This window comes from Rhipicephalus sanguineus, chromosome 3, assembly GCF_013339695.2.
Source record: "Rhipicephalus sanguineus isolate Rsan-2018 chromosome 3, BIME_Rsan_1.4, whole genome shotgun sequence".
NCBI lineage: Eukaryota > Metazoa > Arthropoda > Arachnida > Ixodida > Ixodidae > Rhipicephalus > Rhipicephalus sanguineus.
Genome location: NC_051178.1, coordinates 31,294,615 through 31,321,767, shown reverse-complemented (window position 1 = coordinate 31,321,767; position 27,153 = coordinate 31,294,615). Strand labels below are relative to the sequence as shown.

The following is a 27,153-nucleotide window of genomic DNA, read 5'->3' as shown; positions in this document are numbered from 1 at the left end:
GAGCAAAACAAATACGATGCCCACTTTTTTCTTTTTCCTGTACGTTTGTGCTACAAAATCATATAACACTAGAAATAGAGCATAAATTTGCTGGAACAGACCTGGCTGAGCACAGCAGCCCTCGAGCAGTGCTCGAGCAGTGCACTCACCGCAGCTGCCGAGAAGGTGAAGAAAGGCAGGAAGAGGATGCTAAGCTGTGCGTCTGGGTACTGCACACACAGGGCTCCTACCACGGCCAGAATAGCTCCCGACTGCGGGCACCACAGAATACACCACATCACACAGCTGGCAAGAGCTAGGACTACCATTCTCGGCACAGCACAAAGGCAGGCAGCAGGCAAGCTTTCTTTTTTGAATACAGCTCAAAAAGGGATAAACGGAGCATTAACGAAACGGAGAGAGTATGCATGCTATCACCGTAACACATGTAAGACAACTTATGCCAAAAAGTAAGCGAGTCATTCTTTGTGCCGATTAAGTGGAAGTCTCGTGCCACCGTGCGTGTGAAGAGTTGTCCAGGATAGATCATCTTCAGAGGTTCGAATCACGCGAGGTCAACATGAACTTTGATTTGACCTTAAGCTAACAGTACAGTCAGCTGCTTGCTACTGCACTTTGACACAGTTTTTACTAATGCTTCAAAAGCAATTGGCACAGCCATGCAATAAATACTATGTTCGAATTTAGTCATACTCCCTGCTTGAAAGTGAAAGTATTTCTGACTCCTCAGGGCAGGAGCACGCTGACTGAAGTTTTTTAGGCAAATGTGGTCAGAGAGCCCCATTTCGAGCAGGTGAACATAAGCCGTCTTGATATATCGTGCTATAAACCACTTGGAGGTAATCCAGTACCATAATCGATACGAGGTTAAGGTAAGGCTGCCAACTCTTACTAGTTGACAGACTGGGGCAGCAAACTCTTGCCTTAAAGGAAAGCTGAAGTGGTTTTAGAATTTGGTAAAACTTCGTGGTTAACAAAGACCAACATTATCGTTGACGATCTTGTAGTTGTTTCTGTGGTTGTTGTAGCAGGAGCTTCAGAATACATGACAGAAAAGTTTGTCCTGCTCCGTTCACACAAGCGTGCCAAAAGTGTGGGCTTGAAAACAAACCAACTGAAACCACACCATCTTTGGTTCCGTTGGCGGAGCTGCACTGCACTCTGACGAAAGGTTCCCGCCACTCACTCATCCAAACTGAATGTGAGAATGCTGTTATGTATTGAAGGCTCAAGCAATTATCGAGACGCTGAAAGCTAGATTATAATATCTGCCATAACGACAAAAAAACCCGCATTTCCCCGAAGGGGAGTATGAGGAAGTGCGAAGCACGGGGTGATGCTATGAGGGGGCGCGCGCGACTAAACTGCAGAGCCGAGCGAAGGAGACGGCAGCGAGAGAGCACGCGCCAGCCGACCCACGGAGGTCTGGCCGTTTTTAAGTGCAAAGCACTTTTACTGATGATGATGATCTGTCTTCCGAACTCGTTCCAAAACCCGCAACGCGTTCAACTTGTTGGCGGCGTTGCGCACGCCCGAGATGGGGCTCAGGTTGTTGTCGAACCACAGTCGATCGCACATCGCGCAGCTATATCCGAAGCTGCGGTCCAGGAAGTCTCGCTTGAAGCGCGCGTCCGGCCGATCGAATTCGAGGGCCCGCGCTCGCTCACGCATCGCGCGTCCCCGCGCCAGATCGGCTTCGGGGTGCTCGGCTCGCTTCGCACGCTTTCGTTCGGCGTCTCGCCGCCGGCCTTCATCACCACAGGCAATGCGCGGGGCGCGCGCAGCCACGGAGCGGAGGGCGGAGCGCGCGCAGTCACGTGGGGCGTGACGTCGCTGCGCCGTTGCTACAGACGCTCCTCTCCGCTCCTCGCGCCGTTGCTATGGGACGGCGGATTCAGGGTCGCTTATAAAGTGCATTCGCACTTAAAAGCTGAGTGCAATGTCTGGCGTATTTTCAACTGTGGCTTCCGTGATTAGCTCCAGCTGCACACCTTTGCTTGAGCTAATCGCAGAGGCCATGCCTCAACGGTGCTACTGTTGCAGATGACAGAGCATGGTGAAGATGGCGTCACTACATTTGTTCAGTCTCAAGACGCCCAGCTGCCGCAGTCACTCTTTTTTGCCAAACAATGCTATTTGTGTTCACTTATGAGAAATCTCACATCGATATTTGAATTCAGCGGTTAACAAGCTAATTGCCCACTCTAAAGTCTTTTAGGGAGGAAGCACCTTAGGGTCTCGGTGTGTCGGTGTGCATCGTCGTCAGCTGTCGCGGCATGCATCGTCATCTGCTCCATTTGCTTTAGAGCAAGAGAGGGCGCCACCACCTCAGCGCTCGCCATGTGGCGAGAGAGAGCGAACGGCGTGCGGTGACTATGGAAATGCTCTTTCTGCGATGAACGCTGAACTACCAGCTCACAAGGAACGAGAACGCACCCTTGCCTGCGAGAGACAACGCCAACGCAGGCAGCGTCTGCTAACGAGTTTCTTGATTGAAAAAAAAAAAAAAGTTGACTGCTCACGCTGCGCAACCGTTCACCGGCCACTGCGTACATATAAGCGCTGGATCTTGATCTGCAATTTAGTGCCGGTGGGAGATTTCTCTTGTGCATAGTTGAACAATAAAGATTCGCAGCGTGCACGTTAACTAAAAACGGACTGCGGGTCTCTGTGTCTAATCTTTCTTCTGTCTCTCATTGCTCATTAGCAGTGATTTTGCTATTGGAAACACCAGTGCACACTGCATGCTTTGCCCCTCCACAGGTTTCACGTTAGTAGAGCTGAAACACCCTTCCCTACATGCCTCGCCCCTCCCCAATTTTTTTCAAGTGCTTCAACTTCCGATTAGACAGACTGACAACCACTTTTTATGGTACCACTTATCTCGAGTGCAACAGAAAGCTTGCTGGTCAGAGTGTGTAATCATGGAGTGGTAATGCAGAAAATGCCGAGAAACATCTTTATCAGAATTTTTCAATCTGCAGTGCTGACGAAGTTGTACACGCAACACATGCTGCTAACAGCGGGAGGTGAGCGTGACAGCATTTCGCGTTTGTGCGATGTGCTTTGCTGCGCATGCGCTGCTGCTTGACATGATTCCACTATTGCCGTGAAGGCCATGCCACTTCTCAGTGTCAACTCCTTTTACTTCGTAATAAGCATACAGTAAGGCGGGGATACATGATAATATACAGATTGTAATTTTAAGCACGAAATGTGGTGTGCCTAAACGACAGCAGACGTACAGCAATCTGACTGACTCATTCATGCATGTCATGAGTAAAGGGGCACAGGGCGCGCGCCGGACAGCGCAAGGCGTCGATGGTGTGCGGGGAACGGAAAAGTACCCGATGGTGTGCACCCCCCGCCACGTCGACGCAAGCCATTGGCCGGCGAAAGGCGCGTGCCACGCGACCCGAACTGAGGTGCGGAACCCCAGGGGAACGAGCAGGGATTGTTCGGTGGAGTCGTCGAGGAGCAAGGTGGGGCAGGCCAGCGTCGCGTCCGCGGCGGGAACAGCAGGGCTGAGTTCTGGAGGCAGCGTTTTGCATGCCCCGGGAGGGTGGCCGTCGACCTTGGTGTCTACCGAGCGAGGCGTCCCGGGCTTGCGGCAGCCTCATCACGCAGTTCTCATGGCACCTGCGGCACTACCCCAGCTCGACGAGACGGCAACCCACCGACAATCCCCGGAGAGCCACGTCGACAGTTCGAGCAAGTGGCACTGAGGAGAGGCCGAGAGTAGGCCTAACCGGGAAAGACCGTTGTTCTCGACTTGGGCACGGGATCGAGGCGACGAGCACACCGAAGTAAGAACGTTCGATTCACGTAGCGAGACTGGGACGCCAGAGTGGCCAGACTTTCGGGCCACTAAGGCCGAGTTTAGTAGAAGTGTTTAGCGTAGTCTTTTGTACCGCTTGGAGCGTTCGCATATGCTACTTCTAATTGTAAATTTGTAGTGTGTTAACTTTTTGTTTGCAGTGTTGTGGTTTATAAAGTGTGTTTGTCGTGACGCCACGGTCTCCCGCCTCGCTCACTCTCCCAACTCCATCACACATTGCAAGCGCTCCCGAGATACGTGACATAATAAGTGGCGAGCCTGTGCCAGGATTTTTCCAGCGTTTGGCCCAGTCACGTACCGTCGGGGGTTGCAAGGATGGATATGGAGTGGGACAAGATAGTGAGAGTCATTCGGGAGAGAAAGCTCAATGGAGAGCAGCGTCTCAGATTCATTGAAGAAGAGTGGGAGAGTAAGATCGAGGAGGGCAAAGCCGAATTTGAGGCAAGACGCGCCGATCTCGAGGCGAGACGCGCCGAACGCGAGGCGAGACGCGCCAATCGCGAGGCAAGTCGCGCCGATCTCGAGGCAAGTCGCGCCGAACGCGAGGCAAAACACGCCGCAGTGTTAGAAGCATATGCTCGAGAGAAGCAGGAACTTGAGCTTCAACTGCGATTGGCTCAAGCCAGACAAGGCACAGTGTGCACTGGACAGGATGAGAGAAGGCCCATAGAGGTGTCAATGGGAGAAGTCAGTGTGCCTGATTTTGAGAGTTCTGTCTCCACTGAGGAAAGGGGCAGTGAGCCCGCTAGTTGTGCAAAAGAGATCAGTATTTTAAGGAATGAACAGAAGATAAGGAGCTCAGACGTTGCATATAGGGATAGTAAAACAACAGGTAGCGAATCGCATGCCATTATTCTTGAAGAGGGCTCTGAAGAAGAGAACGCGGAGTATCCAGGCAACGTAGAAACAGAAGACAGCGTGTCGCTGAGTAGCATGCCTGTTGGAGGAAGGAGTAGCCAGCGTTCGCGAGCGGTGACAAAAGAGAGGACTAGGATGAAAAGAATGTCTGAGAAGCACAGTGGTAAACGCGTAAAAGTTAAGGGAACGCAGGCAGCTCTACTGAGATTGAAAATGGGGTTGCATTTATCACGACGCGAAAGGGCTGCTCATTTTGTGGACAGTAGACGCGTAAGACGAAGGGCACAGAGTGATGAGAGGAGGCGTAAAGCAGGTTTCCATTGTTTGGATGCAGAGAGTGTGGTGCAGGGGGTGCAGGTAACCAGCGTCAGGCATAGATGCAAGACGCAGCCTGGGAAACTAAGCAGAAACAGAGGCGCCAGCTGTAGTGAGCGTTCGAGACGATATGCAGCGAATAGACGCCGGAAAAAACTGAAGAAGATGCGGAATGTGAAAAAGCACTGGTTTAAGCGTGGGGAAGTAAACTGGTGGCTGCTATGGTGTTAAGAAGGGCTCTGTGAAATATAAATTCTGTGCAGTGAATAGGTTTTGAGAATATTATTGTACGGCTATTTGTGAGTAAAGCTTGGGAGTAATTGAAATTGTGAATATTTTAGAAGGGTGAGTGTTGCGTATGGTGCGTAGTTTTTGAAGTTTTTTTTTTTTGAGAATTGTGCGTAGTTATTTCAGTGAGCGTAGCAGTACAGTGTTAAGGACTATGAACGCGTGGACATTGTGAACGGTTCTGTGTATGGGTTCTGTATATGGTGGTAATGACCATGGTGCAGTGAAAGTGCATGTGAACGGAAAAGAGGAACAAGTCATAAGTTTAAGACCAACAGAAGAGTAGAAGGCCGCAACCCTGAAGAGAAGAAGCAGTTTTTTAAGAAAAAACTCTTAAAAGGGAGCCCAATGTCATGAGTAAAGGGGCACAGGGCGCGCGCCGGACAGCGCAAGGCGTCGATGGTGTGCGGGGAACGGAAAAGTACCCGATGGTGTGCACCCCCCGCCACGTCGACGCAAGCCATTGGCCGGCGAAAGGCGCGTGCCACGCGACCCGAACTGAGGTGCGGAACCCCAGGGGAACGAGCAGGGATTGTTCGGTGGAGTCGTCGAGGAGCAAGGTGGGGCAGGCCAGCGTCGCGTCCGCGGCGGGAACAGCAGGGCTGAGTTCTGGAGGCAGCGTTTTGCATGCCCCGGGAGGGTGGCCGTCGACCTTGGTGTCTACCGAGCGAGGCGTCCCGGGCTTGCGGCAGCCTCATCACGCAGTTCTCATGGCACCTGCGGCACTACCCCAGCTCGACGAGACGGCAACCCACCGACAATCCCCGGAGAGCCACGTCGACAGTTCGAGCAAGTGGCACTGAGGAGAGGCCGAGAGTAGGCCTAACCGGGAAAGACCGTTGTTCTCGACGGGGAACGAGGCATCGGCAAGGAAGACGATCAGCGAGGCGTCTGATCGACGGCGACGAGCACACCGAAGTAAGAACGTTCGATTCACGTAGCGAGACTGGGACGCCAGAGTGGCCAGACTTTCGGGCCACTAAGGCCGAGTTTAGTAGAAGTGTTTAGCGTAGTCTTTTGTACCGCTTGGAGCGTTCGCATATGCTACTTCTAATTGTAAATTTGTAGTGTGTTAACTTTTTGTTTGCAGTGTTGTGGTTTATAAAGTGTGTTTGTCGTGACGCCACGGTCTCCCGCCTCGCTCACTCTCCCAACTCCATCACACATTGCAAGCGCTCCCGAGATACGTGACATAATAAGTGGCGAGCCTGTGCCAGGATTTTTCCAGCGTTTGGCCCAGTCACGTACCGTCGGGGGTTGCAAGGATGGATATGGAGTGGGACAAGATCCTGGCAGGCTCGCCACTTATTATGTCACGTATCTCGGGAGCGCTTGCAATGTCGGAATGGAGTTGGGAGAGAGAGAGACTCGGGAGAGACCGTGGTGGCACAGCAAACAAAACTTTATCGCACACACCACGGCAAACCAAAACAAACGCGCACTCAAAATTTACAATAAAAATCAACAAGGGCAAACATGTTGAGTTAGTGTGCACTCACTAGCTAACCAACAAGGCATACGAGCTATATCTAGCTCCTCTCTACTCGAGCGCCTGGCCACCATGGCCTCTCAGTTAGTCGCGCTACACATGGAACGTTCTTACTCCGTTCGTGGAGTCCGCAGCGAGGCGTCTGATCGACGGCGACGGCCCGGAGACGTCGACAGGAGCTGCGACGACGGGACTGGGCGTCGACTTTGGACTTGGATTGAGTCAGCGGACTCCACGAACGGAGTAAGAACGTTCCATGTGTAGCGCGACTAACTGAGAGGCCATGGTGGCCAGGCGCTCGAGTAGAGAGGAGCTAGATATAGCTCGTATGCCTTGTTGGTTAGCTAGTGAGTGCGCACTAACTCAACATGTTTGCCCTTGTTGATTTTTATTGTAAATTTTGAGTGCGCGTTTGTTTTGGTTTGCCGTGGTGTGTGCGATAAAGTTTTGTTTGCTGTGCCACCACGGTCTCTCCCGAGTCTCTCTCTCTCCCAACTCCATTCCGACATTGCAAGCGCTCCCGAGATACGTGACAATGCAGTATCGAGGCTTGCCACCAGGTAACATGACATGCTGGTTTTTGCAACTTTTAAACACAATTTAAATACAGCTCAGACCACTTATAACATAACCGTTTACAGTGCAGTACCGGCTATAATGCGGTTTTTTCTGACTCCCGTTCACCCTCCCATAGAACTCCATGTATACGCATACCGCTTATTGTGCAGTCGCCCGAGATGAAAGACCGGTTATAATGCGGCTGCCGGAACGTTCTCAGAGATGCGAGGGAGTGAGCGTGCTTCTCGGCGGAGATGCGCCGGTGGGGGAGAGAGCAGCGACGGCGTTATGAAGGAGGAGGGGACGCGGAACGAACGAGCAAGGAGCGGGGGGAGAAAAAAAAGGGATGGCGGTGGGAGGCAGCAGTCCGGCGCGGGTGCGTAGTGTGAGGAGGGGGAGCGGTTGCGTGGCCGACGGAGAAGCCTTTTCCTCCTTCGGCCGCTTGACATGCGCGCTCCGCTACGTACGGGCGCCCGCGTCCGCATCAAGGGCGCGTTACCGCTGTTGGTCTCCGTGGGGAAAATAGTTGCTTCGTCGTAGAGCGCAGATATCGCGCGTGCAACCTCGATTCCCCTGCAAGCAACAATGCTTTGAGACGCGACTGAACTTTCGCCTTTGCCACCAACAGGTGGACTTACAAGCTTGAAAGACTTTTTCAGGATAGTTGCCGTGGCTGTTCTCCCGACCGCAAACCGAAACTTCGTTTCACGCGTGATGCTCACGGCTCGCGAGTGCGATCTCTTCTACGCCCGATCTCCGTGTTGTCTAGGGCAAGCTTCTCGTGACGGCATGCCAAGTTGCAACGCGCACGCTAGGCCTAACAAGCGCTAGCTGCCATGTCGGCGGCGGTGGACTACAGAAGTTGCGGTTTGTGCCGTGTCAATGAAACATTTTGCAGTTGTTGCATTTAGAAGGGGTGACTTACATCTTACATGAAAACGCGGGCGTGCGTGTGAAACACTCGAGTGGTGGTTTGCGGTCGCCACCATTTTCGACATCGCGCACGCGCAGTATGTTACCGCGGCGACTTCCCGTGACGGCGCATTTTTTCCGCGTTCGTTATGTCGGCACCGCAGGTCCGCGGACGCTAACCGTTCAACATTTTCAAATGTAAGCAGATGCAAACTTACATCCTAGTCACATGCCTCGATAGTCAGAATCGCGCGCCTGCATGTTGTCATGTTTTGCACACGTGCAACCTTTCAAAAATGTTGATTTGGTTATAGTGTGGTACCGCTTATAATGCGGATATTCGAGACTCCGGCGACTTACGTTATAAGCGGTCTGTGCTGTATACAAATCCTATTAAATTGCAAAAAGAATGCTCCATTTCCACCAGTGTCTTGTGACATGTTCTGGCCGGTTGTCAATCCCTTTAATGTTAGGCATTGGTTTGAATGAGGATGCGTACGCATGGGAGAGCTCAAATCTTGAGGTCAAATCACTAATCAATAAACAGTGCGCTTCTCAAGCACGAATGAAAGCTTTAAGCTGATCCCGAGTTTGAGGAATCTTCAATTCTTTTGTTTTGACAACTTTCTTTTTTGATACCAGTACTTCCCTCATGCACAAGCCAATGTACTCTCCATATGAGAATGCTTATCCCAGACACCAGTTGTTCATGCTCTGTATTAACCTGTGGAGATTAACTGTACACACACCACAAAAAGCAGTTTGACCTCGAAGAGAAAAATTGTTTGCAACATAAAATTTGTTACATATTCAGAGGATCATATTATAAAATATCTGAAAATAGCACAATGGGCTTTCGTGTGCTTTGAACAGGCATGCGCTAGTTTATGCCAACAATAAGAAAAAGGCAAGACCTGAAAACGAACTTGCCGTGAGAAATTCAGAAGCAGCTGCACATAAAGTGCATATGGGGACACTTGATAACCATGAAAATGTTCATAGTAATAATTATTAGTAGAATAACAGGTTTATGTTGCAATGGAAACACCATGCTAGAAGACCAAACTTTACTGACAACATGCCTCATCGTCATCTTCTCACGTATGCAATTTCCTCTTCTGGTTCTCATGCACCATCCAATTTCTTTTTAATGTGCACCACTTGACCCACAGCAATATTAAGAAGTTGGTAATACCAGCAAGTGACATCACAACACTGAATGCACTGCTCTCAGGTGTAGGATGGTAGCGAAACTGTGCTTATAATGACAAGGCTACAGAGACACAATGAAGGTGCTACTGTAATGCTCCAAAATGCTGCACAGTGTCCCCACTACTTATGCTTTCCCAAAATTGACTTTCTAGAACAGCATGGTGTTGAAAACAGTGTAAACAATGCCACTTTCTCAAATGAAGAATACTGAAAACAAAGTCAATGTAGTGCTTTCATGCAAAGATGTCGTGTGATTACGCACTGCGCCCAGAGACATGGCAGCTCGGTGAGTGGCAACCTTGTGCAGATAGCTGGCAAGGGAAGACACAACACCTGCAGCAGTCAAAACAGAAAGGCCACAGTCAATGGGAGAAGAGCAGCTGGCCGGTAGTGCATTTGCTGTCTCCATTAGCTATCTGCTCATTGCTGGATTAAGCGAGGCCTGTGCAAATATTTGAGTACTTCAAGCATTCAAAGAAATGTTACAATATTCGAATTTGCTTCAGCAGTAATTTAAAATTTCCAGAATTTCAAAGTATTCGAAAGGCACGAAGAGACGTGTCGTACTGGAAGTAACCCACCTGGAAAGGTGGTTTCACTCTAACATGAGGTCACTTTGCCATTAAACTACCTATTTAAATAAGATCTGCACTCCTGCGAAGCCATACTTTTTTGTTAAACTTATGCATTGGGATGATGCTTTTTTAGGAGGGGGCATTGCCACGTGTGCATATTTCCTTTATTTGAATGTGATCGGGCTTCACGCACAAAAAACTGTCAGCACCACTCGTTGCAGACTGTGCAGCAACGTTTCAAAACTTCGTGATTGCATCCAACTGTTCTGTTAAGATTACGTGCAGGTGACCGACTTTATTTTAGAGCTTACGTGAGCACCAGCAACAATGCTGGAAGGTTCAAACGCAGATGTATAAAAGATGATGTGTCCCGCCAATGATAAAACTAGGGCCGACCAAAGTCTGCACTCGCAGTTATCATCGTACAGAGAGTGTTGCCTGTACATTGAGTGTTTCTTTCAATGGCCACAAGTTCACCCAATAAAGTGCTTCATCTAGCAGTGGTTGCATTTGCTTTTTCACCGTTGCTACTGCGTCACAATATTCACACAAGTCTACATTAAGCGTTGAACACACAGCAATATTTTATGTCCGACCTGGTGTCAGGCAGGCCGTTGTAGAAGCCGCATCAGGGACATTTTGTTGAACGAGGGAGCCGGACTGGACATCCAGCGGGAGTGAAACTTTGAAAATTTTTGTCACGTGAATGGCTCGGCAATCGCACCATCATATGCCACAGCCAATGGCTGTGCTCTTGAAAAACGTGTGACATTGCAGCACTAGAGTCACCTGCCGGTTCCTCGCCACTCCCATACAGGGGCTGTATTCCGAGAGGATAACTTTCAGCCACAGTCTCGCTTTGCATGACATAGAATCTCGTATGTGCAACTACTGAAGCGACCACTTGCTCACCGTTCCTCAACCAGCCAATTAGCGAGCCCTGAAAGCAATTTTATGGAAAGAATGATCGCTTCAAAATACAGTCCCAGGTTATAGTTGAGCATGAAACGAGAGTGTGCGAACTCCATGGTCATTTTGCTATGGCAACCGCACAAAATCTGCCACTCTGATGGTCGACTGTTGCCAACACTGCGAATGTATTTTTGGTTGAGCAGTAATGTGCAGGCAATCTTTGGACTCGTTTTATCGAAAAAAAAAGGTGCATGCGAAATTCTTGTAAATACGACGCACAGAGTTCCTTGACATCTCTTAAGATGTCAAGGAAACCGCAATGAGGCCTTTACAACGTTTTGAACACCTCAGGTAATACAGCCAGAGAAGGGGATAATCTTACCGCCACTGACGTACATGGCGAGAAACTGTTCTCGCCCTAGCAAGGCCACGGCTGTTGGGACAAAGCTGTTCAGCACCACCATGTTGGCTGCCAGGTGGATGAACGAGTGGTGGCTGAACGTCGACAGGAACATGGGCAGGCACAACGGCTCTGTGTGATGGGATAGAAGACAGTGTTATCAGGGGTCAGTACATGCGGCCAAATTTGAGTAGATATTATATAATGAATTACTGGATATCATGGAGTAGGGTACGTGAAATGTTTGTCACCAATATAAGAATGTACTAAATAAATTAGTAAAATGAACACATTTTCATGCGAGATGTGGCTCTCGTATAATTAAGTTTGAATGCACCAACATCACACATGTATAAACAAACTAACCATACATCAAGCAAATCCAGGAAGAAAGGAAGAAAAACGGGAGAGAGGAAAGAGGGATGTTAACCAGTTCGGCATAACCGGTATGCTACCCTGTACAGGGGGAAGGGATGGGGGAGATTGAAAGAAGAGAACTTCAGCAAATCACGGAGCTAGGCGGCATCAAAGTGCGTCCTTTTATCCCGATGGACAATACATCCATAGCCGGTGTGGTTTACGACATCGATGTTGCAATTCCCAATGCGGACCTACCCACCCTCATCAAACCGGCAAATGAGGGCATCGTCATCACGCAAGTGCGACGTCTTGGTCAGACACGGTGTGTAAAAGTGATATTCAAGGGGGATTGTCTACCATCCCACGTCAAAGTCGGGCATTTCCGACACCCTGTTCGCCCATTCATACAAAAGCCACTTCAATGCCATCAGTGCTTCAGGTTAGGGCAAGCAAATCCAGACAACTATGAGAATATAGTGAGCAAGAAGGAGGGGTAAGAATTGATTGCAACGGCCGTTCCTAACAAATTCGCGTGCACGCGCGCGCGCACACACTTACACACACGCGCACACATTCACACACACACAAACACGAACTGTTAGTCTTCACATCTCTAATAAATTTAAGTAGTTTCCAAAAGGATGCTGCCATAGATGGTTTCTTGAAGTAAATCTACACATGAGCACCAAAGCATTTCAGGAGGAGAAAACAGTTCACAGATCCCAAAGTTTCTCAGTCTGTTTGGCGGTCAAGTGAGTGGAATGCCATCATAAAATAGAATTATTTTAAAGAGATGTTTCGCTTGCAGTAACCCCAATATTCTGTTTTAACTTCACAACAAATGCACACTGCCAATTACCAGTAAAGAAACAAAACAACAAATATGTAGGGATGAGCGAATATTCAAAATTTCGAATATTTTTCGAATAGTGTTTCCTATTCGATTCGATTCGCACTGGAATTTTACTATTTGAACTATTCGAACTTCCCAAAAACAAATACAGTCAACGACCAATTGAAAGTGACCCCTTCAAATTTTCAATATGCTTCACCTCACCACACCCCAGTATTGCGGCAAAGCTGCCTTTCAAGCTTCGTTACGGTGGAACTTTGCGAAGACACAATCAACGTCCGATTGGAAGTGGTCCCTAGATTTTCGAAATGCTTCACCTCATCACACCCCGGAATTGCGGCAAAGCTGCCTTTCAAGCTCCGTTACGGTCGAACTTTGCCAAGACACAGTCAACGTCCGATTGAAAGTGGTCCCTAGATTTTCAATATGCTTCACCTCATTGCACCCCGGTATTGCGGCAAAGCTGCCTTGCAAGCTTCGTTACGGTCGCAAATGTATTAACTCAAGAAAACGCTGGTTCCAACATGGAGATGAAAGATGTGGCAGAGGTGGGGGCTCAATTAATGCTGTTTTGGACCTGAAATTTGGGCAGGAAGTCCGAAAAATCGGAAGCCAAAGATTTTTAGCATCCAAAATTTCATATGTTCTTATATATCGACGTCTACGAGGCAGATTTGGAACTCCGAACTTGAAGGGAGCACATGCTTGTCCGCCACATTAGTTGGGCTTCCACAGAAGTTGAAAGAGGAGGAGAGGCTGAGGAAATGGCATCTATGCCTATCACGTGTAAAGTGTTGTCGGTAACACTTTGGTTGCACCAAATCATGTACATAAATACAATTCAGCCTCTACATTGCCTCATTCTTGATAAGACAACTATGAAACACCACCCCGCCAGTGCTTCATCAACCTAGTGAAAAGAAACACTTTCATGTTGCTATCTCATGAGGATATGCTTAGGAATCCTCTCTAACTTTCTTTTTCTGCAGTTTTGCTTCGAAGTATCTCAAAAATATTCGAGAAATATTCGAGAAATATTAGAAAAATATTCGATTCAATTCGCACTCACACTTCAATATTCGAATTCGCTTCGCACCCAAAATTTTGCTATTCGCACAGCTCTACAAATATGCTTGGCCTTAAAAGTGAAGTGTGCTCACTGGATGCTGGATGGGAGACGAAGTATCGCAGCATAATGGGCTCCATCCGGGGCACTCGCCACAGCAGAAAGACCACCGCATTGGCCGCAATCAGGCCGTATGCCACCCGGTTGCCCTCGGGTATGCTGTGCCACCACGCGTTCAGCTGAGGAAGAACAGAGCGTGAAACATTGACAGCAACTCTCAAGTTCCTCAAATGGTGTTCCAGCTATTGGAGAGTGAGCAACCATTTCTGCCACAATGAGCGTGTCGTGTACGACAGCTTATTATGGCCACTGTGTGAAAGTGCTGCCCCTATTGTGCCACTGTAGTTAAGGCAGTAATGTTGTTTTGCAATGGTAATGTGAGACTCGAGATAAAAGGCGCATGCTGTGGATTGAAGGTCTTAAGAGAACAGCTTGCATGCTGCTGCAATTGTAAAAGTTTCGAGGAGCGACTCAGTGCACACGTAGTCGCATTTATTTGTAACAACTATAAGTTTCTGGAGCTGACCTGCTGCCGCCAGCTGCCCCGCTTGGGCTCCCAGGTCCAGCGCTGGGAAATGATGGCTCGTGCTTCATGCCGCATGCGTTCATACTGCCACACAGCTGCACCCAGGAAGGACGCCCCACAGCACTGAAACAAGAAGAACGTGCCAGGCTCCAGCCTGATGACACTACTAGTGAATCATGTACAGCACTACAGTCACATGCATGTTGGGACCTTTGGATACAAGGTTGTAATGTGATAGCAGGATTACTGCTTCTGCTCCGTGGCAAGTGTGTCCACGACATGCCTTCAGCTTGTGTTTTTTATTCCTTTAAACAACAAAGCCCTTGGTTACACATCATGTATTGTCTATCTCACAAGCTGGTTGCAGCACTGTGGAAGCTACGGGGCTGCTTAGCCAATAGGAACAGCCCTCAATATGTCTCCATCCTCGCCACGTCATCTGCTCGGCGTCCCCATAACACCTCCGCCCGCATGTTGGGTGAGTAGACCGAGCACACTGCACCAACCAACGCTCTCAGCGTTGGGCAGCAGTGGTGGCGCTGGAAAAAAACCACAACATAGAGGCACCTGTCAAAGCTGGTTGCTTGCGCCTTAAAATTATGAAGTTGCCGTTGTGAGCTGCGTGGCCTGTAAATTTGAAACTGGCGCTCGTGTTTACGTTATATTTGCGTCCTGACGTTTTGACAGGAATGTATTCCTGTCTATACTGCATTAACTTGAATATTCATTCACAAATTCTCAGGGACAAGGCTTAGCAGGCGTGGCTTAAAAAACAGCTGACCTCAATAATAAGGACAATACGTACCCGATACTTTGTCGTCAGCGTGGAAGACACAAAGTGATCGCCAATTCCACTGTTTATTAATTTTTTTAAGTTGAAGTTGAAGTTTATTCTTGTCTTTTTTGAGGTACATGTATTTACACTAGAGCTGTGCGAATAGCAAAATTTTGGGTGCGAAGCGAATTCGAATAATAAAGATTGAGTGCGAATCGAATCGAATAATTTCGAATAATTTTCGAATATTTCGAAGTGAAATTACAGAAAAAGTTGCAGAGAATCCCTGAGTATGTTCTTGTGAGATAGCAACATGAAAGTGTTTCTTTTCGCTAGGTTGATGAAGTGCTGGTGGGGTCATATTTCATAGTTGTCTTTCTTATCAAGAATAAGGCAATGTAGAGGCCGAATTGTATTTATGTACATGACTTGGTGCAACCAAAGTGTTGCCGACAGCACTTTACACGTGATAGGGAGAGATGCCATTTCCTCAGCCTCTCCTCCTCTTTCAACTTCTGTGGAAGGCCAACTGATGTGGCGGACAAGGGTGTGCTCCCTTCAAGTCCGGAGTTCCAAATCTGCCTCGTAGACGTCGATATATAAGAACATCTGAAATTTTGGATGCTAAAAAGCTTCGGCGTCCGATTTTGCGGACTTCCTGCCCAAATTTCAGGTCCAAAACAGCATTAATTGAGCCCCCAACTCTGCCACATCTTTCATCTCCATATTGGAACCAGCGTTTTCTTGAGTTAATACATTTGCGACCGTAGCGGAGCTTGAAAGACAGCTTTGCCGCAATGCGGGGGTGTGAGGAGGTGAAGCATATTGAAAATCTAGGGACCACTTCCAATCGGACGTTGACTGTCTCTTGCCTAAGTTCGACCGTAACGGAGCTTGAAAGGCAGCTTTGCCGCAGTACGGGGGTGTGAGGAGGTGAAGCATACTGAAAATCTAGGGACCACTTCCAATCAGGCGTTGACTGTCTCTTGCCTAAGTTCGACCGTAACGGAGCTTGAAAGGCAGCTTTACCGGAGTACGGGGGTGTGATGAGGTGAAGCATATTGAAAATCTAGGGACCACTTCCAAACGGACGTTGACTGTCTCTTGGCTAAGTTCGACCGTAACGGAGTTTGAAAGGCAGCTTTGCCGCAATGCGGGGGTGTGAGGAGGTGAAGCATATTGAAAATCTAGGGACCACTTCCAATCAGACATTGTCTCTTGCCTAAGTTCGACCGTAACGGAGCTTGAAAGGCAGCTTTGCCGAAGTACGGGGGTGTGAGGAGGTGAAGCATATTAAAAATCTAGGGACCACTTCCAAACGGACGTTACTGTCTCTTGGCTAAGTTCGACCGTAACGGAGCTTTAAAGGCAGCTTTGCCGCAATACGAGAGTGTAATGAGGTGAAACATATTGAAAATCTGAAGGGGTCACTTTCAACCGGACGTTGACTGCATTTGTCTTTGGGAAGTTCGAATAGTTCGAATAGTAAAATTTCAGTGCGAATCGAATCGAATAGCGAACACTATTCGAAAAATATTCGAAATTTCGAATATTCGCACACCCCTAATTTACACTTTTAGGGACCCAACAAATTGTTAAAGGGTCCCTAACGGCATTGAAAATCAGAAACACTAATAATAATAATAATATCTGGGGTTTAACGTCCCAAAACCACGATATGATTATGAGAGATGCAGTAGTGGAGAGCTCCGGAAATTTCGACCACCTGGCGATCAAAAGAAACACTAAATGGCAACAACATGAAAAGAGAATAATTAAGAATTGTTATCAAAAGCACAAGTAAACAGAGATATTACCACCTAATATAGTTTGACAGCAAATGGTTACTGTTATGAAACAATAAAATCATAAATGACACGATAATTTGATGTAATTAAAACAGAAGAATTTCATTATGCCGTCAGGACCGTGGGCAAGTAGCAAGCCAGAGTCCAGACCGAAGCGGGCGATACTTTCATGTTCATTCTCCATCACAATTATCGGCAGTTAGCGACACGATAATTAAACGCTTATGAAGTACATGCGAATCTTGATTAGCGCATCACGTACTGCTGTGACCTACCTGGTGCCAAACAAATGCAGTTTTCTTAACCTGCTCCACTTATAACGCAATTAAGAACAGAACTATGTTTTGCTGCGCAAGCATATGGTTTGTCTTACACCTGGTAGCTTCCACCCTGCTGCAACCAGCTTGTGAGTATAATAGGATTTAATAGATGTTCGACTCAAAGGAACAGAGAAATCCTTTTTATGGTACCTTTCTTTATTGCAATGGAAAGTTTGCTGGTCAGTGTCTTTAATGATGCTAAAGTAACATGGGAAGTGCCAGGGAGCATTTTTCATCAGAATTTTTCTTATTTGCAACACTATGAGGTGTAGGCTGGAAAGAGTGACAGGTGATAGCAATTATACTTTGGCACTGGTTGGAAGCACTACAGGTGGTTCTATTCATATAGTGCTGAAACCCATTTATGAATTAGTTAATGGCTTCCTGCATTGCACTGCAGCACTCAAGTGATTTGCCATGCACTGAGGGGCACCAAGGCTCATTTCAAGTGCCATGAACTTTGTTTTTACGACATTCACAATGTAATGCGTTTCTCATACTGCAATTTTAGGGACACGGAAGCTGTTAGCACATACTTCACCTAGAAAGGCAAGTCGGCCAGATGATACAGCAGCAGCAATCGTTAGCCATTGTTCTGGACCTTTATGTTTGTATTTTTGCTGACTTTCACAAAAGTGTTTAGATACGGGCATCGCATCTCCTGACTGTAAATTAGCAAATATTGTGCTTGTATATAATAGCTGACTTGAACAGTGTTCTGAGAACTACAGAGTGGTGTCTCTTAGTATTACATGTAAAATAATGGAGCACGTTACACATACTTGTATTACGTGACATCTTGCTTAATTTATTAAATTTAAACCAGCACAGACTTTGGCAAGGGTTTTCTTGTTCTACACAGCTTGTTGCATTCACACACGATGTGGCCCTAGTAATAGACAAAAGGCAGGTAACTGACTGCACCTTTCCAGATTTTCAGAAGCCGTCCGACATTGTGGCTCAAGACCTAATCATTAGTAAATTATAAAACTATAAATTAACTCTTTTGCTCCCGCTGACAGGTACAGTCGTCATGAGATTTTGTAACAAAATGACCGATGATAACTACACATGTAAAAAAAAACTGGTCCCACATGGAACCAATGAAGACTATACTCGTCATACTTATGGTCTTTCTTGATGCTAGATGGCCACACTTGTCCGTGTTGGGCCATTTGTGTCTTGGCTTTCATTTTATTGCTCTTTTTCGTTGTATTGCCATGCGGTGAAGCAACCTTCAAGTTATCTTTTCTTTACGTGATTAGTGAAGTAAAGGAACCCGATTGAATTAAAAGAATGGCACCGTTTTATTCAGAAAGAAAAGCTCTACAAGTTCAGTGAAAAATTTCTTTTTGTAATTTTGGCACATTTTTCTTCTTTTCTTAGGGTAGTGAAAGGGTTAAACAAAATGTAATTGCATTTTGCACCAGTCCCGTCTCAGTAGCTTACCCAAACAAAGCACTATTAATCGCAATAGGCGAGTTGAGGGGGTGTCCGCTCTACGTACGGCTGGTGCAGAAGCCTAGCTCTGGTCCCAGCCGCAAATAGTCGTACCGTGTCAACGTCCCCTTCCCGTAGCGCGCGTCATCGCAGCTACGACGGGTTCGGGCGAATAAGGCAACAGGCTAGAACAACAAACAACACTTTATTGCTACGTTAGCAATAACGCGTAAATGTCGCGTAGAGGGATAGTCCGCTCTAGTAGAAAACAAAGGGTATGGCTTACACCTTCGGTCGATGTTCGGCTCGCGGAACTTGGGGCGGTGAGGTGTTACCTCGCAGGTCAGCAGGGCACGAGAGACCGTCTGCTCGTCTGCCCGGTTGTTTTATTCACCTCCCGTCTCCCTCCCCGCCACGAGGGTTGATTCCCTCGCAGGGCGAGTTCCCTTTCCCGCGAGCCGGGAAGCGAGGATTGGCGCGCGGAGTGACGGGGAAGAAGGGGTTGTCCGGCAGGAAAGGGCGACGGTGCTCCTCTCCTAGTGGTCCCTTGCTACCACCGTCAGTTCGCGATCGCGCCAGCCTTAAGGAAAGGAAATGGGCGCGTGTGCTCTCCCACAGAGTATAATGCGAGTACCATTGAGCAAAGTTTTATTCTAATGCAAGTACCATAATAATAATAAATAATGCGAGTACCATTGAGCAAAGTTTTATTCTAATGCGAGTACCATAATAATAATAAACAATGCGAGTACCATTGAGCAAAGTTTTATTCTAATGCGAGTACCATAATAATAATAAACAATGCGAGTACCATTGAGCAAAGTTTTATTCTAATGCGAGTACCATAATAATAATAAACAATGCGAGTACCATTGAGCAAAGTTTTATTCTAATGCGAGTACCATAATAATAATAAACAATGCGAGTACCAATGAGCAAAGTTTTATTCTAATGCAAGTACCATAATAATAATAAACAATGCGAGTACCATTGAGCAAAGTTTTATTCTAATGCGAGTACCATAATAATAATAAACAATGCGAGTACCATTGAGCAAAGTTTTATTTTAATGCGAGTACCATAATAATAATAATAATGCGAGTACCATTTAGCAAAGGAACATTTTATTCTTAGCCACGGGCCGCTAGCGAAACGTCCATGGGCTGCGTGTTTGAGACCCCTGTTTTAGACAATACGGAGTTCCCCAAAGCTGCCTGTGAGAGATAGCATAATAGCAGTAATTGAACTTGACTGCTCCAAGTGGCAGACATTACTTGCTCAAGAAATGCAAACACACACTTGGCTGATTAACAAAAATAACTCACTAATTGATCACTGGGGGGCACACAGTGACATTTTCAAATTCAGTTTCGTGAAGTGTATCCACTTTGAATTAACTCTTGGGATGACACGAGTTTAAAAATATATTCATTCCTGTAATGTACGTTAATTACAGGGGGGTTCCGGGAGTGTTATGCTGCCATGCACAAAAGCAGCATTTTGGTAAAATAGTAATGCGAACGAGAGTTCATTTTAAACCCAAAGTTGATGGAACATGTACTTCAAAGCCCCAGCCAAATTCACATTTCATTCCAAGTGAGTATGTGATGGAAGCCAAGTGGCCACAGTCTGTGAACTTCAATATGTATTTGTAAAGAAATTAGCCAGAAAGTTAGTTACCACAGTTTTGCTCAATACACATGTAAACATTTCTAGTGAGTAATGCCTGTAATTCAACTCACAGACTACAACTACAGGACATGATTGCTGGTGCAAAGGAGACCGGTATGAGAGCCTCATGTTCCTTCTTCTTGTCCCCTTTATGACCATGTCCTATTATGCTCGACTTTCTGCCTTGACTACAACTACGCTAGATGTCGTGAGCAATTCTTAGAAGTTTTGTACTGTCTACAACAAACATCCTAGAAGGTGATCAGCCCTTGGAAGCTGCACGTTCTGCTTGCCTCCCCCGATACGAAAAGCAGCAGTCCAAATGCCACTCATAACAACACAGGAAAAGTACGAAAAGTATGTCACATGCCAAACTCATTAATACGCCCTCTAAAGAGAGAAGCCATTCTTCAGTTTCGCAGTACACAAAGCAGAAATATCGAGGAGCAATATGAATCTGGGGTTTCATCTTAGGCATGAAGCAGTGGTGGACTTTGGATAAATTTTGAAGTCGCGAGGTTCTTCAACACATACTTAAATGTAAGCATTTGTGTGCATTATACCTTCATCAAAATATGGCAGCTGTAACCAAGACCGAGCACTCAATATCAAATACAGAAGCACATGTCGTATCTGTTAAGCTACCACGGTGCAAAAAAATTAAGTACAGTATAACCGCTCGAACAAGTTTTTCACAGGATCACGAAAAGAAACCTGCAGTAGCCAGAAAACATTAGGCGTAAGGATATGTTTAAAGTCAGACAAAAATAGCTGACAACCTGCCTACGAAATGCAGGAATGGGAGTGGGGGCATGTCTCATTACTGTCCGACACGACACAGAGTGATTGATATGAACATCAAAATAGGGAAACTCTAAGAAGAGCTGTGGCTTACTGAGTGGGATACTTGCTTTACTTTCTTGAATTAACTCGTATTGCTTGTCAGATCTAACTGCCTGCACACTGCTTGGGCATGATTGCAGGAACAGGTTTGCTCATAGCTTGTCTTTTTCAGAAACATTAGCCACTGCCACAAACCCCGTGGCTGGCTGACTTTTTTGGAATCTTGGAGTGCGTGCATCTTCAAACAAGTAGGCCAGATGCAGCTTGGCACGAGGCGTTGATGAACAGTAATAATAAAGCGTGAAATGTGGGGCGTTTTTTGAAGGTTTTCGTATCTCTCGTGGTATGCAGCACAATAGCCTTCAATGCAGGACAGTCCCACGAGATGCGCCACAACTGCTGCTAAATAATAAAACAGACGCACTGCCCACAGCTTCACCTCAGAAGAATTTATTTATCAGTTTATGGGCGTCGTGTATTTAAGTCTGGCACTTCTCTACCAAAACCGAACCCTTTCCGAGCAGCTGGATTGCCTCGTGGCCGTCCACATTGCCAAACCCATTGATGCAGCAACTCTTCAGTGCATCTAGCGCAGGAATGTTATGGGTGGAACTATGTGCAAAGGTGTCTTTGGGACCGAACGGCAGAAACGTTACATGTGGACAAATGTGCAAGTGAGGTTATACTGTGCTGCCAAGAACTTGTGGGAGGCATACATGCGTATTACCACCCCCACGACAAATCCAAGCGAGAAAAAAGTTCGACAATTTCTCATCACCACTAACAGAGATAGCCGGCAAGCTCTCACCCCAACGGTGAATGCGGTGGCCTTTGTGAGCTGGGATGAGCCACGTGGCAGGGGGGCCTCTGGAGGAGGCGGTGGGGGCCGTGCTTGCCTTATCCACGGCTGCCTTACACTGCGCCACCTGAAAGAACACAAAGATGCCAAATGCACGAACGCATTGCAATGGGATACGTTTACGGAGGGCACTTGATCTAATGAAACTGCAGGGCATAGAGGCAACTTGTTAGCACAAGCTACAGAGCACATTAAGGACCAATAAGAAGCTTGACGGTGCTATTCGTCCCCTTGATTCAAAAGGGATCATCCTGACATTCATCTGTCCATGAGGAAGCATAAGATTATCACGAGCTGGAACTGAAAAACTGAGCAGTCAGATATTGTTTTAGTCGCAACAGTACGAATCTAGCAGATAAGGGAAGCATAAGAGAAATTAACTGGGGCTTTAACTGAAATGTGAAAAAAATACGCATTTGCCAGATCCACATTTGTCCACTCCATAATTTATTTCTGGACTTTTACATGCCAAAACCACTGCATGATAACGATGAATGCCACACTGGGAGACTCCATATTATTTTGAGCACCTCAGGCTGTCTCTAACATGCCCCTAAATCTAAACATCCTTTAGCATTCCACACCCATCTACATGCAGCAGCCGTCACGCATCATAAGTAAAAAAGAAGTAGAGCTAGACAGGTCCAGCAAGAGTTCACTTTTTTTGTTTCTAGCTATTTCTTAATGGGAGTTCTCATGTTGTCTTTCACTGTGAGACCTCCTTCTGTATAAAGCACTTGTAAAAATGTACCTATAATTTACAGGATAAATATATTGAGTTGAAATAGAAATGATCTTTTCACACACAAAAAAAGAATATATGGTGTGAAGAAATGCTACACATTTCTAAAAAAAGAAATTGGCCAACATTAGCTCTAAGCTATGTGGGAAAGGGACGTAGGTTTTGCATCGCTTTGCAGAAGATGTCCAGGAATCGAACATTGGAACAACACCCTTGCGAGGCAGTTGTTCCGCTATATTAGCTGAGCAGCAGTTTGTAGAGTGATGTCAAGCTGAGTGACAAGTCGAGAGAATGTCAAAAATCAGTTGTGTGGAAAATTTGTGAGACAAACGAAATTTTATGATAACAGGGAAACGTTGTCTTTCACCTGACTTTAGCACAAACATACAAGGAGGAAAACTATGTTTATTATTTATTTATTTTGCTCTCAGTTGCACGAGGCTTTACAGAGGAGCGTGGAAATAACAAAATGAAAGGGAATAGTAAAGTCTAACAGTACATGTAAAAATGTGATGTTAGGTTGATACAACTAAATTCAGATGCAGGTACAATGACAGCTACAGGTAAGTAAGGTGGAACAAGACAAGTCTTGATCCGAAGTGGAAACAATGTCGGAGGGAAGGTGGTTCCAGTCTTTGGACAGAGGAATGACAGATGGTGATGTTGTCAATGAGCAGAGCGATGTCGTTCATGCAGGTAAATCAATTAGGCTACCAAGTAAAGCTGCTCTAAGCCATGTAGACTATTCTTTGATGCACATTTGTAAAGTCTAATGGATCCTGTCAACTACTCCTCAATGTATAATTTTAGTTATATTGATTACTTACTACCAACTGGATAGGGTTCCCATAACATTGGATCACACGTATGGGCATTTTTGCTTTCTTGGTTTAAGTCCTAAACCATTTTTTTTTGCAATTCATTACCACCATTGCTGAAGAGCGCTATGTCATCAGCAAATCTGCTGATGCGTTCTCTGTTTATCTTATAGATCCTTCCCAGTCCAGTTGTTCGAATGCTTCTTGCAGGCATGCAGTGAGAGATCGCCTTCTTGTCTGACCCCTTTCTCTATGGTAATAATAACAATAATGCTATCTGGGGTTTTACGAGCCAAAACCACGATATGATTACGAGGCGCATTGACTGCAGTGGAGGGAATTTGAACTAACTGGGGCTCTCTCTGAACGTGCACCTATGCGCACGGGCCTCGGACAGCCGCTGCAAGTGGCCTATCTCGTTTTGTGGGGTAGGCTAAGGTATTCACATATATTTAAAGCATTCATTCGTGATGCGACACATTTAGAAATTGATGTCCTTTTGTGATTTGTATGTATATACGGCTCGTAGCAAATCTTTCAAACTAAAAAGCAAACAAACAATGAAACAGTGACAAACACTGGCTGTGTGCAATTGAATTCATGCAGTAATTGAATGACTGGTTTGTGAAAATAATCGCGGTTGGGCTGTCCTTGGCACACACACTGCTGAATCATTCAGTGTAGCTGACGAAAATAGCGCACATGAAATTCAAAGGGGCCGGTTTATCGAACACTTTATTAAAGGTGGGCCATAGAATGTTCTGAGGTTTCCTACTTTGCTAGAGATAGTTCCGGGGCTCTCTTCATTTCCTGGTTATTTTATTGTAAGAATCACTCACCACAGACAAGAAGATAAAAGAAAACAAGCATGTGCTATCCAAGCAGATTTGCCGCGAGGAAAATGAACCGGGAGCATCCCAAGTTATTCGAGCCGCGTACAGGCGCCTCGAATAAAAGGAGGAGCCGAATTATGCGCTGAAAACTTCAATTCACGATACGCTGTGGAGAGGGCGTCCGCGCGCGCCCCTTTGACAATGCAGCCAGTGAGACGAGAAGGAAAACGAGCCTGAGCAGTTTCGCTTTGCACGTGCTTGCTGCGCGAGGACAAGCGGCCAAGAAATGCGTCAGTTCGAAACATTGACCTTATCGAAAACACCAACGCCCTCGTCAGGTCGTTCCCTCATGCACAGCCACAACTTCCAAAGACAGGCATGGGAGTATTATGGGGGCATTGCAGACGAATGATAACGCCGCTCGCTTAATACGACGTATCAGTCACATCACACTTATTGCATCAGACACGACCGAGTCGGCAGTCGGACATGGACGGCAAACCTGAACGAACAATTTAGGCACTTTCGAAAGCCGAAGTGTCAACCAATACTTGTCCACTGAGTACACTTAAAAGGCTAGAGTGCTGATCTCAACGCAGGTTAAACTATGAAAGAGACGAAAAGGAAAATAGCCGATATGACCACGCACCGGCAACAGAGTCGAGTAGTTACGCCCCCGGGAAGCATGCCGCCGTCTTTTTCCTAATGCTTGCTGCTACCTAAACAGCATGCGCATGTTCGGTCTACTACAAACGGCTAATGCGGCTAAGCACAGCAGTAACAGGACTTTATTCAGTCACTTTCTGTAACTATTCACGCAACAGACAGCGCGATGCGCACGCATGCGCAGAAAAGGTCGAACAGGGTTTGCAGCTGATGTGTGGCACCGCTCTAAAATAATTCGACGTATTAAGAATTTGATAGCAAAAACAAATGTCTACACGCAGTGCATAACACTTAATTATTGTGAGTTCAAATTTCACGCGCGATGTTTTCTTTAGTATCAAAATATTCATGATCTGCAGTAGTTTCTCTCACCTTCAAACATCTATGCACCGAGTCTCAGCCATAAATCTCAAAGGCTATGTTTTTGCCTGCTGCAAACGACAAGCCATGCTTTAGAAAGCGAAACTACTACAAGGGCAGCGAGCCGGCATATTAGCTCGTAGGGCAGCACACGAGGTGCCCCCTCCGAAGACATGCGTTTCGCCGGAGTCTGGGCTCTCTCGCGAACAATAGATGACGTCACTGCTACGTCACTCAAGTGTGACGTCACCTGAAGACTTTTTTTCCCTAAGTTAGTTTTGACTTTTCCCCGTGTCGCCACGGAGTGCCTAGTATGTCACGTGCTTGATGAATTTCGTCCCTAGTGTCATGGTGTCATCTTCACCTCCGCCGGCGCTGTCTCCGCGCACGTGTCACGAAGTGTCGTCGGTGTCGTCAAGTAGCCGCAAAAGTCAATACTCCCATGAAATGCGACGTTTGTGGCGTTGGCCTGTCTTCACTGGAAAAATATGTGGAGCACCACATCGCAGCGCACAAATTCGCCGCCGACTACGTGCAGCAGGCGTTCCACAAAGATAAAGGTGAGTACCCATCCTGTTTTCAGTTTATAGTTGTAGCAAAAGACAGTGTCAGTGCATTTTTATCATCTTTTGTGGTGAGGCTGTACAGCACATGACCGCTTCCACGTGCATTCACTGTGCCAGCTAGTTATAATTCGCATGTGCTTGTCGCGTAGAAAAAAAAAAAAAGAAAACAAGTATGCACAGAGGCACTAATTTTCACAATTTGCTCGATCACACTGCCGCTTGCGTCGCTTTTTTGTTTTCCCTCTAAAAACAAAGCAGAGCAAATATGTCCGGTGGATACATGATGTGCTGAAACAGGTGAGCGCACAAGACAGGGACAGTGAAAACGACACATAGAGCGCTACTTCCAACTAACATACTCATCACGTGGTAACATCGAGTGCTTCAGAACAAGACTATAAAAAAAAAATGTAATTTTTTTTCTTCCTTACGCTTTTTTTTCTCGCTAAAGATTACAGGCGGTAACGTGCCCATGGAAACAGGGCGACAAAGCGAAAAAACCGTTGATACCATACAGAAGTTTTTGACCGAGCTCATGAATGCGTTATCAACGGCAAAAACGGCTGTGTGATAAATGCGACATGAGATGAACATGGGTTTTAACAAAAAGCGGGTCATCCAAATGAAGAAACAATGATGCGGCTGAACAAAGGAGGCTGTAAAAAGGTATTAAAAATGGCCTTGAAAAGGTTAACACTTAAAAAGTGAGAACAACAATAAAAGTTTTGCAAAAACGCAGACTCTTTCTTCGAGAGTGACACAGAGGGCATGCTGACACAGCTGGGTCCGAGCTGTTCTGCACATGATGCATCATATATTTCTCAAGCTATGACAGCCTGGTCAAGAAAGGGGGTACAACTGGTACAACCGCAAGCTGCACAGTGTAAGGCCATGTTGCCGTCAGACTTTTAAATTGTTGGCGTGTTCACGCAAGCGATCGTTAATACATTGGCCAGTTTGGCCGATGTAAACACATCCACAAGAGAGCGAAGTCTTATACACGATGCCGCATTTGCAAGACAAAAACCGCGTGGTGTGCTTCTTGCAGCATGTCAGGCCTTTCACTGTTCACGTTACACGCTTTCACAGGCCTCCAAAGTTTGTTGTGGGTGGTAAACACTACACTGACTCCTGCGCACCCTGCAGCCTTCCTAATCCTATGTGACACTTGGTGCACGTATGGGATAACAGCAGTTTTTGTCCCATCTCTGTTTTTTGGAGGCACATCAC

The 27,153-nt window shown here is 46.5% G+C and overlaps 1 protein-coding gene across 2 annotated transcripts in view; it reads right to left on the bottom strand.

The window, feature by feature from the left end:
• Window positions 1-25,170, bottom strand: part of LOC119386525 (presenilins-associated rhomboid-like protein, mitochondrial) — a 35,395-nt gene extending 10,225 nt beyond the window's left edge. The window contains exons 1-7 of one of the 2 annotated variants that reach the window (XM_049413162.1): window positions 24,981-25,170; window positions 21,888-22,005; window positions 14,223-14,345; window positions 13,731-13,875; window positions 11,340-11,489; window positions 9,733-9,803; window positions 150-251 (exon numbers count right to left, since the gene is read on the bottom strand). In XM_049413162.1, coding sequence (XP_049269119.1) covers window positions 150-251; window positions 9,733-9,803; window positions 11,340-11,489; window positions 13,731-13,875; window positions 14,223-14,345; window positions 21,888-22,005; window positions 24,981-25,018 — 747 coding nt within the window. In that variant the 5' untranslated portion in view covers window positions 25,019-25,170. The remainder of the gene's footprint in view (window positions 1-149; window positions 252-9,732; window positions 9,804-11,339; window positions 11,490-13,730; window positions 13,876-14,222; window positions 14,346-21,887; window positions 22,006-24,980) is intronic. The other variant, XM_037653790.2, reaches the window with a different exon arrangement.
• Window positions 25,171-27,153: the final 1,983 nt, after the last annotated feature.